Raw genomic sequence first — 15,946 nt, forward strand, 5'->3', positions numbered from 1 at the left:
GCTTACACATCACTGCCAGCTCTTCAGCTGTGACAATCACATCATCCAAATGTACAGTACAGCATTCACAGGCACAATTCCCCATCTCTTGCAGGATGAGGTTGCACTCATCCACTAGCAGCATTAATATGCTTAACGTAAATGGAAAATACGATGCCCTCATTGGAATAACCATGACCAAAGCTGTGGCCAGTGGTGGGGCTGAGCTTGATGGCAACAGTATGCTCAGACCCCGTTCTGCTTCTCAAAACTTGCTTCCTCCTCATCCCACACTCTATCCTGATTTACCTTGTTTTCTCTTGTTGGTCTCAAACACAATCCGATGTCTGCATACAAGATTTTAGAAACTAGCACAGAGGCAAAACATATTCACATTGAGACACCAGATCAGGGCAGAGGATAAGGATAGCAGTGATGCTAGTTCAGCAGAGTGCAAGGGTCACAGGATTTCTACTGCAAAGTACACTGTTGAAGAATAAGATGGGGCAGCCTGTAGATTGTGACGAATACGTACATGCATTGGCACACACCTTGTCAGAAAACTTGAAGTCAATGTCAAGGAGCATGAACATTGCCTAAGGCTAATGTGCAGAGCTTACAGCTCATAATTTCCAGTGTGCAAATAGTGACCAACTTCATTAGCACACTTGTGAACTGAATTGTAGCACAGTATCTAACTTCTACTGCAGCACAAGTAGAAATTGTTATATGTGGATCTAGAAGGGTTAATACTGAGCAATTTTATAAGCACAATTCACATGATGATCTCAGCTCAAGGAGAAGTGGGAAATAACATCTGATCCTTGTCATAGTCTCTGTAACAATGTCTGTTGTATCAATGTAAGTTGTAATTGCTAACATGTGTCATACCAAGAGACTCTTCTAGACAGAGGGAAATTACTAGTCTGTCACTCTGCAACAATCGGACCCTGTAGCTCCCTACACTTAGAGGAAGCCTACCATATGCTCTACATACAAAAGTTTAACTCTACATACCACATAGGCAGGAGTGATAATATCCCTACCTCCGAGACTGAATTCACCTCCCACCCAGTTATATTTTCAACCACCCTCTTCTATCAGGCAGAAGAGATAAATGCTCGAATACAAATATGAACACATTCAATAACAGCTTTTTCTCCTCTATGATCAGCCTTTTGAATGGACCTCTCTGTACCTTCTCAGCAGCTGTAACACTGTATCCTGCACTCTGCTCTGTTACGCTGTGGCACTTGTATAGTATAATCTACTTGTAAAGCACATAACACAGCACTTTTCACTGTACCTCAGTACATGTGTCAGTATCATTACACATCTGTACAGGTCGATTAAAAATTTCTACAACATAGGCAGTGGTACTAATTTGATTTACTTGTTCATCCAACAGAAATTAGCCAGTAATAGAATTTCAGATCTTCCGTATCCACAATACTTTGATTTTATTTTCGAAACCACCCAAGGGCTGATTGCTACATGAAAGTTCAGACTGAAGTCATGGGCATGAGCTGCTATCCTGCAAACTCAGATTGCTGCCATCATAGCTGTCAGTAGTGGCTTGCACAGTAACAGCAACTGGTTTTCCAACAAGTTCTGAGTGCTGAGGCAGTGACCCGGGGAACAGTAGAAGCAGCACATGTCACTAATCTGCTGGGGATGGCAGCATTTATCATTAAGCATTCAAAGGAAAAAAAAATGGATCCAAATAAAGTGGAAAAGCAAACATTAGCCTAGAAATCACTAAATGTCATATTAAAGGTACAATGAAAAGGGCTAAGTAGTGTCAATTGATTTTTAAAGCATGGAAAGAGGTCCTTCAGCTCATCATGTCTTCAAGCACCTACTCTCATCCTATTTCCAACACATGATCCATAGCCTTGTGTCCCATGGCGTTTCAAGTGCTCACTTAAATACTTCAACTTTGTGATGGTTTCCACCTCTATCACTTTTTCAAACAGTGAGTTGCAGATATATCACACCCCAGTCCAAAAAAAATATTCCTTAAATTATCTCTAATCCTCCTGCCCTTTTTCTTCAATCCATGATCCCTGGTTATTGATCAGGGGAATACAGATCTTCCCAGCTGTCCTATATATGTGTCTCTGAACTTTGTACACCTCAATCAAGATCCCCTTCAGTCATCTCTGCTCTCAGAAAAACAACAACTCAGCCTATCTAATCTCTCTTCATAGTTGAAATGCTTCAGTCTAGGCAATATCCTGGTCAATCTCCCCTGCAACCTCTCCAGTGCAAACACATCATTCCTATAGTTGGGTGACTAGAACTGCACACTCTACTCCAATCGTGGTTGAACTAAAATCTTATAGCTCTAACAAAACCTCCCTGTTCTTATATTCAAGCCTCAAGAAATTTAGGTTAGTATCCTATATACTACCTTAACCACCTTATCCTATTGCTTTCCAGGAACTGTGCGCATGCACACCTAGGTCCCTCTGATCCTCTGTACTTTGAGGGGTCCTACCTTTACATTAACAGTTTAATTTATGCATGTACTAATCCTTTAGCTTGTACTGGAAGTCTTTCTTTATTGACTGCCATGGTAACTACAAGATTTATTTTACAATCACTCACCACTCAAGTAATACATTTTACTAACTACTGAAGGTTAATGTTGATGCTCAATTCATTTGTTTGAATCTGTCTAGTTTTACAGATGTTTCAAAGCACTGCTGATCTGTCAGAGTTCACCTGTTAGTACAAGCACCAAAAGTATATCGAAGACTACAAAGAATAGTCGCGATAATCGAAGGAAGAACACCAACTTCATGAAAGCCTCAGTTGCTCAACACACATCTGTCAATAAACACCCATCAGATAGCATGAAAGATAAGGGCGACAACACTTCAAGTGAAAATTCAAAGCCGCTGGTATCTCTAGTGGTAAGCTGTAATGACTGATCAGATGGAAATCTCTGATGGCAATTCCATGGTGTTTAACATTGCTTTATAATGACCAGATTTCCCATGAAAATTAGTGCAATCCCAGATGGTGACAGATAAAGAGTCTATAAACCAATACAGGTGAAATTGATTTTGTCTATGACAGTTGAAGAGTATGTGTTGCTGGAAAAGCGCAGCAGGTCAGGCAGCATCCAAGGAACAGGAAATACGACGTTTCGGGCATAAACCCTTCATCAGGAATCAGGGCTTATGCCCGAAACGTCGAATTTCCGGTTCCTTGGATGCTGCCTGACCTGCTGCGCTTTTCCAGCAACACATTTTCAGCTCTGATCTCCAGCATCTGCAGACTTCACTTTCTCCTCTCAGTTGAAGAGTATAAAAGGAAACATCTGGATATTAAGGATCGAATATTGACTGACTCTCCAATTCCAGGTTAAACAATAGATTCACTTTGTCTGGTTCAACTTTTCACTGTGCCTCGGTACACATGACAATAAATCCAATTCAATTCAATTCAAAGGTGTGCAATCAAAACGTAAGTTATCACACTGGTGTTTTATAAAGTAATGAATACCATGGAGTTTTAAAAATAGATATTATCAAAAAGGAAAACTGAATTTTTTTTTTAAAAGTCAGACTTTGGACCTATCCAAAGTTTGTACAATGGTTTCATACATTGTGTTTTGTAGGAATAAATGCATGGCATGAAATTCCTCCACCTATTTACTTAGAGGCACTATCTCATCAATAATAAACAGACTAAAACCTTGATTAAAATGACCAGCCTTGGGAACGTGAAAAACCTGTTTTACATTCACACATTTCCAAACATAACTGTAAAGGCAATTACATACAAGATGACAAAAATTGCATTTCTATGGTAATGATTTGTAGTAATATTGGAATGTGGACTTGATATTGTATCCTGAAAGCACAGCTGACATTGTTTTTGAAACTAATGTCAAAAGCTGAAACAAGAGTCAACGGAGTATCTAATACTAGCTTCACTGAAAGATGACATAATAACGTAAGCAACCTTACTATTGTCTCTTGGCTGGCATTAGTACAACCTGTTAAATTAAAACTATTTATTTTAGAAGTAGCTGGGCAGAGAAGAAAAGTATACTTTATACAATTCATTCAGCTGCATTTTTCCTATAGGAAAATGGAGTCATAGAGACATAGAGATGTACAGCACAGAAACAGACCTTAGGTCCAACTTATCCATGCTAACCAGATATCCCAATCCAACCTAGTCCCAACTGCCAGGACCCAGTCCATATCCCTTTAAACCATCCTATTCATATACTGATTCAAATTCAATTTGTCGGAGAGTCGTGCAGTTTTCCAATCTGCTTTAGATTTTCAACTTTATTTATAAATAATCAATCTGTAAAACACTGAAGTTATGAGAGGCAGGGGTCTGGAATTTACATTTCTTCAACCAATTCTGATTTGCCTGGAGTTTTTTTCGAGGGATTCTCACTGTAAGATTTAGTACAATTTCACACCATATCTTATCAATAGCACCGTATTAACTACTGGTTGCATCCCACACATCTGATCTCACCATACTAGACATTAGTCAAGAAACAATTCACCACTCATTGAATTATCTGCCAAAAGACCAGTAGCCCTTGCAACCATATAATCTTTAAAAGGCAGCAGTCCAGCATTTATAATTAGTGTTGTCCTCACCAGCAGAGTAATGATACAGCAAACACAAAGTCATGCTACCTACCTCACACAGCCAGTAGGGCTGAAAGTCCCTCACACATACAATCCCATTCCCTCAACCCAGTCATGGCTTAACCACTGCACCATTTAGTTATCTGTCTGTAGCTACAGTCTGTCTCTCTCTGTCATCACTACTCTGCCCTCAGTGCTAATTGGAGACCCACAACTTGTCACTGTCCAGTATTGGAACACGACATACAGGAAAACATTGGACAATTGCAGACACAAGCTTTTATTTACTGCAACCAAAAGGGAGCATAGACAAAACTAGAGGCTCAAAGCCACCCTGACAATGCAAACCAAATGCTGGCACCATAACCAATGGCTAGTGCCCAGTCAGGATGGCCTGCTGCACCCAGCTCTCATCACTGGAACTGGGTGTCAATCAGGTTCTGTCCAGCTTGTAGCACCTAACATTGCTGAACTCTGTCATGTGCAAGGGGGGCTTCATTTCCCCAGTGTCCTTCTCCTCCTCCTCAGACAACTGTTTCCATTTCCCAGCTACTCAGCATCCAGAACATCACCCCACTGCATCTTCCAGCATAGCACAACAGGATGATGTGGCACACCTTATCCGATCCGTACTGGAGGGGTCTCCCCACATTCATCACAAAAGTAGCTCAGCAGCACCACTATTGGCCCGGTCTGGCTGAGCCCTAAAGCACACAACTGCTAGACCGGGTCCATGACAGGTGCTGAGGAAACTGATGAGAGACATAAACAATATTGACATTTTCTACACCAATCAGCCTGCTGCAAATGAATCTGTGACAGTATTAGTAGGAGGAGCAATAGTGCACACTAGGGCACTTTGCAAGACCAAGTAGAGATAAATGCTGACCCAGCTAGTGCAGCTCATACCCTTTAAATGATCAGAAACAAACCAGGTGGCATGATGGCTCAGTGGTTAGCACTGCAGTCTCACAGCACCAGGGACCTTGGCTTGATTCCCGCCTCGGCCGACTGTCTGTGTGGAGTTTGCATATTCTCCCTGAGTCTGTGTAGGTTTCCTCCGGGTGCTCTGGCTTCTCCTACAATCCAAAGTTGTGCAGGTTAGGTGAATTGGCCATTCTAAATTGCCTATAGTTAGGGGAATGGGTCTGGGTGGGTTACTCTTTGGAAGGTTGGTGTGGACTTGTTGGGCCGAAGAGCCTGTTTCCACACTGTAGGTGATCTAATCTAGTACTACAGAAATCACAAAAAAAGGGTGGCACAGATAACACATGAACTGCAAAACAATTATTGTTGTCATGAGGCACAAATATTTTCACTGCTTGATATTAAAATAAATTGATTTATACACCTCAGTCTAAGAACCCTGATCTGAACATTTCCCTCCCAGAGCTCCAGTTGGTTGAGCATAACTTTAGCATCATGGAGCTGAAATCAGAAGACATATATCATACCTGGGGTCAAGTCTGGTTAATCTTCATTGATATAACCAATATATAAACAGTTTATATTTATGCACTGAAACATGGTGACAGAAAGGGGTCCTGAGTTCTAACCAATTTTAAACATCAGTACAGATAGAAATGATTGAACACCAACGTTAGCTCTGGATCACCAAACTGCTTATTCCACTCTTCTTGGACACAAAACTTTGACAGCTAGATGTTCAACCGCATCATCAAATAACAATGAGGCACAAGAAAGATATTTTACTTGATTAAGTCTAGTTATCAGTAATTTTTGTAGTCTTTACATACAGATAAATCATGAACAAGGACCAAGTGGTGAATCCAGCTATTGTGTGCCTCCACAAACAACAATAAAGTAGCTATAATCTATATGTCAAACTTACCCGAGAGTGCTGGTAATATCTCACCACACAATTGCAGAAAGTCTGTTGGAAGTAACCAAGAATAAAGTCCTGGCCACCTCTTCTTCTCTGAACCCAGGGGCACTGAGTGTAATGATCATAAACATTCCATTCTAAAGAGAGATGGAATAATTCAGCAAAACAAAAATAAACAGGATTTGAACAGTAGACTTTCCTGGGCTGTAGATACTCTCTGAATAAGCCATTGTGGACAGGAACTTCTTCATTATCTATCTAATGCTCCAAAGACCACAGTTGCCATATATTACCAGTTCACTAACCTGAAGGCTTACTGAAAAGACGATTATGGTAGTTAGAATCTATGTTCAATTTAGCATCTTGTTAAAATGTGTCTGTGATAAATGCTGTGGTTAAAGCACTTATATTTTAGCATGTTTCGTTCTTAAGGTTAATCTCCTGTGTTTGCTGTATCTTCTAAATCCATTAAAAAATGATGCTGCTTGTGAGCTGAAAACTATTGAATTGATGTTGTCTTACAAATTGATGTTAAATCTTATGTAACTGAACTTCAATTAACGTTGCCATTTACTGACTTGCTCTTCTTAATGCCATTCTTAAATTGAAGCTGACTTCCAGCTGGTGAGAGTTGAAAGAGGTAAAACAAAAACAAAGTTAGCAGAGAGATTAAAGAGATTAATACTAATCTAGCTTTATACTAGATCAGATCTTTAAGATATATTGCTGCGTTAGTTCGCATCTCTGAAGGCATGAAAATGTGTTGCTGGTTAAAGCGCAGCAGGTCAGGCAGCATCCAAGGAACAGGAAATTCGACGCTTCGGGCCAGAGCCCTTCATTGCTGATGAAGGGCTTATGCCCGAAACGTCGAATTTCCTGTTCCCTGGATGCTGCCTGACCTGCTGCGCTTTAACCAGCAACACATTTTCAGCTCTGATCTCCAGCATCTGCAGACCTCACTTTTTACTCGAAGATATCTCTGAAGGCATGTTAGAAATTGATTAATTTTTTGCAGGATCAATGGAATGGCATTGACATTCAAAGCACAAATGTATTGCTTTTGGACTGTGGTTTAATGTTCTAACATTAAAAATAGAAGCTTGTATCCACTTATGATTTAAGTGCATCATAAGATATTTTGGCTTGTCAAATAAGTTATTAGATTAGATTAGATTACTTTAGATTAGATTAGATTACTTACAGTGTGGAAACAGGCCCTTTGGCCCAACAAGTCCACACCGACCCGCCGAAGCGAAACCCACCCATACCCCTACATTTACCCCATTACCTAACACTATGGGCAATTTAGCATAGCCAATTCACCTGACCCGCACATCTTTGGACTGTGGGAGGAAACCGGAGCACCCGGAGGAAACCCACGCAGACACGGGGAGAACATGCAAACTCCACACAGTCAGTCGCCTGAGTCGGGAATTGAACCCGGGTCTCAAGCGCTGTGAGACAGCAGTGCTAACCACTGTGCCACCGTGCCGCCCATTATGTTGAAAGATATCTGATTTGCATTATCAATGATAATATATTTCACTTCAGAGTTTACATATACTTCTTGATGTTTCTGACTGGTTCAATGTCATCATACTTCAACCTATCTAGAACTTGTAATTAGTAATTGTGTTGTAAACTAATATTCCCAGTTTGTCATCTGATCAGATGTCAGACCCAGAGAGTTGGTCAACATAGAAGTACAAATTTTTGAGAAGAATTGTAGCTCAGGTTGATGATAAGTATGTAAATTAGCTCGCTGTGCTTGAAGGTTTGTTTTCAAACGTTTCGTCACCATGCTAGGTAACATCATCAGTGAGAGTCTCTGTGAAGCGCTGGTGGTATGTCTCACCTCTCTATTAATAAGTCTTGGTTTATTAAGGTGGGCGATGTCACTTCTGGTTCTTTTTTACTAGGGTAAGTAAATGGGATCTAGATCGATGTGTTTATTGATGGAGTTTTGGTTAGAATGCCATGCCTCTAAGAATTCTCATGCGTGCCTTTGTTTCACTTGTCCTAGGATGTGTGTGTTGTCCCAGTCTAGAAATGGGAAGGACACCATCAACAATATCCTGACAGGCATAAAGTTCACAAAAGCGGAGGAGAATGACAACAAGCTCCCATTCCTAGATGCAACAGTTGAACATACAGTTAACAGAGACCTTCAAACCAGCATCTACAGAAAAATAACAAACAGAACAAATACTTAACTTCAGAAGCAATCATCCCAAAACCCACAAACAGAGCTGCATTAAGACAGTATTTCAATGAGCTACATTGCACTGCAGCACCTAAGAACTACAAAAAGCAGAAGAAAAATATCTATACATGGTTTTCAAGATAAACAGGTACCCAAAAACACAGGAGAAAGTGAGGACAGCAGATGCTGGAGATCAGAGCTGAAAATGCGCAGTAGGTTAGGCAGCATCAAAGGAGCAGGAGAATCGATGTTTCGGGCATAAGCCCTTCTTCAGGAATGAGGAGGGTATGCCAAGCAGGCTAAGATAAAAGGTAGGGAGGAAGAACCTGGGGGAGGGGCGTTGGGAATGCGATAGGTGGAAGGAGGTTAAGGTGAGAGAGATAGGCCGGAGAGAGGGTGGGGGCAGAGAGGTCAAGAAGTTGCAGGTCAAGAAGTTGGTGCTGAGTCCGAGGGTTGGGACTGAGACAAGGTGGGGGGAGGGGAAATGAGAAAGCTGGAGAAATCTGCATTCATCCCTCATGGTTGGAGGGTTCCTAGCGGAAGATGAAGCGCTCTTCCTCCAGGCGTCGTGTTGCCATGGTCTGGCGATGGAGGAGGCCAAGGACCTGCATGTCCTTGGCGGAGTGGGAGGGGGAGTTAAAGTGTTCAGCGGTTGGGTTGTTTGGTGCGAGTGTCCCAGAGATGTTCTCTGAAACATTCCGCAAGTAGGCGGCCTGTCTCCCCAATGTAGAGGAGGCCACACTGGGTGCAGCGGATGCAGTAAATGATGTGTGTGGAGGTGCAGGTGAATTTGTGACGGATATGGAAGAATCCCTTGGGGCCTTGGAGGGAAGTGAGGGGGGAGGTGTGGGCACACGTTTTGCATTTCTTGCGCTTTCAGGGGAAGGTGCCGGGAGTGGAGGTTGGGTTGGTGGAGGGTGTAGACCTGACGAGGGAGTCGCGGAGGGAGTGGTCTTTCCAGAACACCGATAGGGAAGGGAAGGGAAATATATCCTTGGTGGTGGCGTCTGTTTGGAGGTGGTGGAAATGACGGAGGATGATACGATGTATCCGGTGGTTGGTGGGATGGTAGGTGAGGACCAATGGGGTTCTGTCCTGGTGTCAATTGAAGGAACGGGGTTCAAGGGCAGAGGACCGTGAAGTGAAGGAGATGTAGTGGAGAGCATCGTCAACCACGTTTGAGGGGAAATTGCGGTCTTTGAAGAAGGAGGCCATCTGAATTGTTCGATATTGGAATTGGTCCTCTGGGAGCAGATGCGGCAGAGGCGAAGGAATTGGGAATATGGGATGGCGTTTTTACAGGGGGCAGGGTGGGAGGAGGTATAATCTAGGTAGCTGTGCGAGTCAGTCGGTTGATAGTAAACGTCCGTGTTGAGTCGGTCATCTGAGATAGAAATGGAGAGGTCTAGGAAGGGGAGGTAGGAGTCTGAGATGGTGCAGGTAAATTTGAGTTCGGGGTGGAAGGTGTTAGTAAAGTGGATGAACAGTTCAACCTCCTCATGGGAACACGAGGTAGCGCCGATACAGTCATCGATGCAACGGAGGAAAAGGTTGGTGTGGTGCCAGTGTAGCTGCGGAAGATGGACTGTCCCACATATCCGACAAAGAGGCAGGCATAGCTGGGGCCCATGCGGGTGCCCATGGATACTCCTTTGGTTTGGAGGAAGTGGGAGGATTGGAAAGAGAAGTTGTTCAGAGTGAGGACCAGTTCAGTCTGTCGATGGAGGGTGTCAATGGAAGGATACTGGTTGGTTCGGCGGGAAAGGAAGAAGTGGAGGGCTTTGAGGCCTTCGTGATGGGGGATGGAGGTGTATAGGGACTGGATGTCCATAGTGAAGATAAGGCGTAGGGGGCCGGGGAATGAAAATCATGGAGGAGGTGCAGGGCATGTGTGGTGTCCCAAATGTAGGTGGGGAGTTCTTGGACTAAGGAGGACAGGACCGTGTCGAGGTATGCAGAGATGAGTTCGGTGGGGCAGAAGCAGGCTGAGACAATGGGTCGGCCGGGGTAGTCAGGTTTGTGGATTTTGGGCAGGAGGTAGAAACGGGCGGTGCGGGGTTGTGGGACTATGAGATTGGGGGCGGTAGTTCGGAGATCTCCTGAGGTGATGAGGTTATGGATGGTCTGGGAGATGATGGTTTGGTGGTGGGAGGTGGGGTCATGGTCAAGGGGGCAGTAGGAGGAGGAGTCTGCAAGCTGGCGTTTAGCCTCAGCAATTTAGAGATCGGTGCACCAAACTACCACTGTGCCTCCCTTGTCTGCCAGTTTGATAGTGAGGTTGGGGTTGGAGCGGATGGATTGGAGGGCTGCACGTTGTGAGGGTGAGAGGTTGGAGTGGGTGAGAGGGGTGGACAGGTTGAGGTGGTCAACGTCGCAGCGGCAGTTGGCTATGAAGAGATTGAGTGCGGGTAAGAGGCCAGCACGGGGTGTCCAGGTGGATGGGGTGTGTTGGAGGCAGGAGAAGGGGTCAGCAGAGGGTGGGCGAGAATCCTGGTTGAAGAAGTAGGCGCAGAGGTAAAGGCGGCGGAAGAATTGTTCGACGTCTCACCGCGTGTTGAACTCGTTAATCCGGGAGCGTAGGGGATGAAGGTGAGGCCTCTGCTGAGGACTGATCTTTCATCCTCAGAGAGGGGGAGGTCTGGAGGGATGGTGAAAATACGGCAGGGCTGGGAGCAAGGACCTCGTGTGGGGCTGCATCTGGGAGTGGGGGCGGGGTTAGGCTTGGGGGCGGGGTTAGGCGTGGGGGCAGAGATCGGCGCAGAGGTGGAGACGCATGCGGCGGGGTCGTTTTGCAGGCGAGTGACGTCACTGGGGGCAGAAGTAGATGCGGTAACGGCAACTCCGGGGGCGGAAGTGTCTGCGGATAATGCAGAGACGGTGTTGTTCCCAGTGGTTGTGGACACCATTTCTTCCTTTCCAGCCGAATCAACCAATACCCTTCCATTGACACCCTCCTTCGACTGACTGAACTGGTCCTCACTCTGAACAACTTATCTTTCCAATCCTTCCACTTCCTCCAAACCAAAGGAGTAGCCATGGGCACCCGCATGGGCCCCAGCTGGGAGCTAGGACCTAGTGTGGGGCTGGAGCTCGGAGTGAGGGCAGGGTTAGGTATGGGGGCGGAGATTGGCGTGGGGCAGTGGGATCTCCGCCCCTCACACCTAACCCTGGTCTCTTACCTCTTCGTCAGATATGTGGAACAGTCCATCTTCCGCAGCTACACTGGCACCATCCCCCACCTTTTCCTCCACTACATCGATGACTGTATCGGCGCTGCCCCGTGCTCCCACAAGGAGGTTAACAGTTCATCCACTTTACTAACACCTTCCACCCCGACCTCAAATTTATCTGGACCGTCTCAGACTCCTCCCTCCCCTTCCTAGACCTCTCCATTTCTATCTCAGATGACCGACTCAACACAGACGTTTACTATAAACCAACTGACTCGCACAGCTACCTAGATTACACCTCCCAGCCTGCCCCCGTAAAAAAGCCATCCCATATTCCCAATTCCTTTGCCTCCACCGCATCTGCTCCCAGGAGGACCAATTCCAATACCGAACAACCCAGGTGGCCTCCTTCTTCAAAGACCGCAATCTCCCCTCAGACGTGGTTGACGATGCCCTCCACCACATCTCGTCCACTTCCCAGTCCACTGCCCTTGAACACCGCCCCTCCAATCGCAACCAGGACAGAACCCCACTGGTCCTCACCTACCACCCCACCAACCTCCAGATACAACGTATCATCCTTCGTCATTTCTGCCACCTCCAAACAGACCCCACCACCAAGGATACATTTCCCTCCCCTCCCCTATCAGCATTCCTGAAAGACCACTCCCTCCGCGACTCCCTCGTCAGGTCTACACCCCCCCACCAACCCAACCTCCACTCCCGGCTCCTTCCCCTGCAATCGCAGGAAATGCAAAACTTGCACCCACACTTCGCCCTTCATTTCCCTCCAAGGCCCCAAGAGATCCTTGCATATCCATCACAAATTCATCTGCTCCTCCACACACATCATTTCCTGCATCCGCTGCACCCAATGTGGTCTCCTATACATTGGGGAGACAGGCCACCTACTTGTGGAACGTTTCAGAGAACACCTCTGGGACACCCGCACTAACCAACCCAACCGCCCTGTGGCTGAACACTTTAACTCCCCCTCCCACTCTGCCAAGGACATGCAGGTCCTTGGCCTCCTCCATCACCAGACCATGGCAACACGACGCCTTGAGGAAGAGCGACTCATCTTCCGCCTAGGAATCCTCCATCCACGAGGGATGAATGCAGATTTCTCCAGCTTTCTCATTTCCCCTCCCCCCACCTTTTCTCAGTCCCAACCCTTTGACTCAGCACCGCCTTCTTGACTTGCAATCTTCTTCCCGACCTCTCCGCCCCCACCCTCTCTCCAGCCTATCGCCCTCACCTTAACCTCCTTTCAACTGTTGCATTTCCAATGCCCCTCCCCTAAGTCCCTCCTCCCTACCTTTTATCTTAGCCTGCTTGGCACACCCTCCTCATTCCTGAAGAAGGCCTCATGCCCGAAACGTCGATTCTCCTGCTCCTTTGATGCTGCCTGACCTGCTGTGCTTTTCCAGCAACACATTTTTCAACCCAATAAACACAATCCGCCAATTCCTCAGAAACAAACCCAAACAAGCAGACACAATGCAACCAAAAACTATAGCCACATTACCTTACATCAAAGACATATCAGAAATGACTTCTACATTACTCAGACCTCTTGGCATCATGGTAGCCTACAAATCTACCAACACTCTCAAATAGCGACTAATCAACCTAAAGGATCCATTAGATACCACCAGCAAAACTAAAGTCATTTACAAAATATCATGCAAGAACTTTAAAAAACACTACATCAGACAAGTCAGCAAGAAACTTGCCACCAGAATAAATGAACACCAACTGGCCTCCAGTAAACATGACCCGCTATCACTAATTTCTATACATACAGACAAAGAAGGAGACCACTTTGACTGGGATAACACACAAACCCTAGGACAGGTGATATAAAGACATGCATGAGAATTCTTAGAGACATGCATTCTAACCAGAACTCCATCAGTAAACGCATCAATTTAGATTCTATCTTGAGGAAAAGAACTGGAAATGACATCACCCACCTTAAGAAACCAAGACTATAGATAGGGAGGCGGGACATACCACCAGCGCTTCACCAGAGACCTTCACTGATGATGTTACCTTGTCATCGTGATGAAATGTCTGAAAACAAACCTCCAAACTCAGCAAGCTAACTTCCATATGTGGAAGCACAAAGCTGTAATGCAGTTCTCACTCAGGACATTGCAGCATTAAAGAGGCAAATTTGAGATGTTGTCTATTCAGATGCATCTTAGAAGTTACTTCTGACATGTCCTTTCATAATAGTGAATAGAGTGCTGTGACCTTTCAATTCTTGATGAAGACAGGCAGAGAGTTTAGGCCATATCACCCACATCAGACGTAAGGTTTATGGTTTTACGGCTCAAGCTAATGTCAAGTTTTAACAGGCCCATATATAGTATGTTTATTTCAAACATTAACATTTCAGGAATTAACAGTTACTGTGGAGATTCTCGTGGCTCCTTTAGTTAATGAACGTTGACAAGCTTTGGAATTTAAGAACACTTAGCTGGATCAGATGGGACATCTGGAACTATATTAAAACACTGGAAGTTAACATTATCTAGGTTTCATTGATGCCAAATCATCAGTAAAAACGTATACTGTTGATAGATTGATACAAGAGAGAAGAAATCGTACAATGATTGGCAGGTCAAAAATGACATAACTTCCTGATTAAGATTAATGCTCACCTTAATTAAACCAATTAGACATTGGACACACAGATATTAGCCAATCTGAGATTGATCATGTGCTGTGCTTGTATTGGTAAGTCAATTAGTGTTCAGGATGTTGCCCGTTGTACGCAGGGAGTAGCTGCTAGCAAGGATTTACAAATGATGCTACTCAGTGGTTTGGTGCACCATGAAGAGAGACTGAAGACAACGAGAGAACCCAATGAGCAGAACAGAGCAAGAGATGTGTATGCAGTGAACCAGTGGCACAATCTAGTGTCCTGATGTTAACTGACTGAAAAACCAATGTTTTAATTGTCTCATTTGCTGTTTGTTACAATGAACTTAATAAATTCTATGAAAATATACCTTTACTTGGAATGGGTTTTTAATTAATCAGAATGAGTAAACTTTTGGATTGGCTGTGTCTATAATTGTAATTGACTTGGGTCTTACAATTAAAGTGACCCAAAATTCCTACATTTAGCCATAACACCCAACTTTGATTTGATCGAACTGAGCAATGTCTTTTGGTTTTATCCAATTTCTCTCTTTTACACATTGTCAGATCCTGGACATGTCACTTTTCATGGAAGTTCACCGCCACATATGTGTAACATTGCTCCAATTGAAAATGATCCCAGGGACCAGTGTCACTGAATTCTGGGCCTAACTGAAATGAATCATAAATCAAGTGAAGGAAGATAAGCAGAAGTTTTGTAAATTTGGTTCTGCAAATGCTGCTAAATCTATTCAAATGTGGCATAAGAACATCATCTGTACTTTAGTCTCAGTGAGCCAGAGCTATAAGTGTTTTATCTTTAGGCTGCCAAAGTGAGAGATGCCTGGACTTTTTTATTTTGAAAAGGAGTTTCTTGAAGGGCACTTGGAATTTAAGAAAATACTCAATGTAGGAAACAATTAGCACAAGCAAACAGCAGAGGCTCAACCCAAGAAATTACTTGCACTTATTTACACAGAAGTCACATGTCTGGTTTATAGCTGTCAGCAACTTTGGGTTGCTTAAAAATGTCAAGTAGGTTGTAGACTGCTGACAGAGAAACCACACAATTTGTCTTTTCCAACTTTTTAAGAATCTAGTAAGAGTTGAAAATTTGATATGGTAATTCTTTGGAAACCACTAGAAAACCCCTTCTCAATATCTCCTCAATATACTGCTTCTAAAAAGCTGCAGTGATAACAGCATATGTGTCTAGCGATCTATCTGCACCAAACCGAAAGTCAGCTTTATTAACTTCTCTTTTCCTTCAAGAATGAACAACTATTTGACGTTTCTTAAGTTGGTTGCTGCAGAGAGTTTTATTTTCTTTAACCATTATGTGTGCATGTATTAGATTTAGAATGTTTAGTATTTATAGTCTGGTTTTAATCAGCCTCGCATATTTGTGAAATAAATTGTTTTTAAATCACTAATTTTATTGTTTAAGAAAGGAACCTAGTTCATGGTT

The 15,946-nt window shown here is 44.0% G+C and overlaps 1 protein-coding gene across 1 annotated transcript in view; it reads left to right on the top strand.

Moving 5' to 3' along the window:
* LOC132821350 (pinopsin-like) overlaps nucleotides 1-14,762 on the top strand; it is an 87,725-nt gene extending 72,963 nt beyond the window's left edge. Inside the window, exons 4-5 of the mRNA XM_060833934.1 lie at nucleotides 2,664-2,897; nucleotides 14,613-14,762. Coding sequence (XP_060689917.1) covers nucleotides 2,664-2,897; nucleotides 14,613-14,762 — 384 coding nt within the window. The remainder of the gene's footprint in view (nucleotides 1-2,663; nucleotides 2,898-14,612) is intronic.
* Nucleotides 14,763-15,946: the final 1,184 nt, after the last annotated feature.

Source organism: Hemiscyllium ocellatum, chromosome 13, assembly GCF_020745735.1.
Source record: "Hemiscyllium ocellatum isolate sHemOce1 chromosome 13, sHemOce1.pat.X.cur, whole genome shotgun sequence".
In the NCBI taxonomy this organism is placed as follows: Eukaryota; Metazoa; Chordata; class Chondrichthyes; order Orectolobiformes; family Hemiscylliidae; genus Hemiscyllium; species Hemiscyllium ocellatum.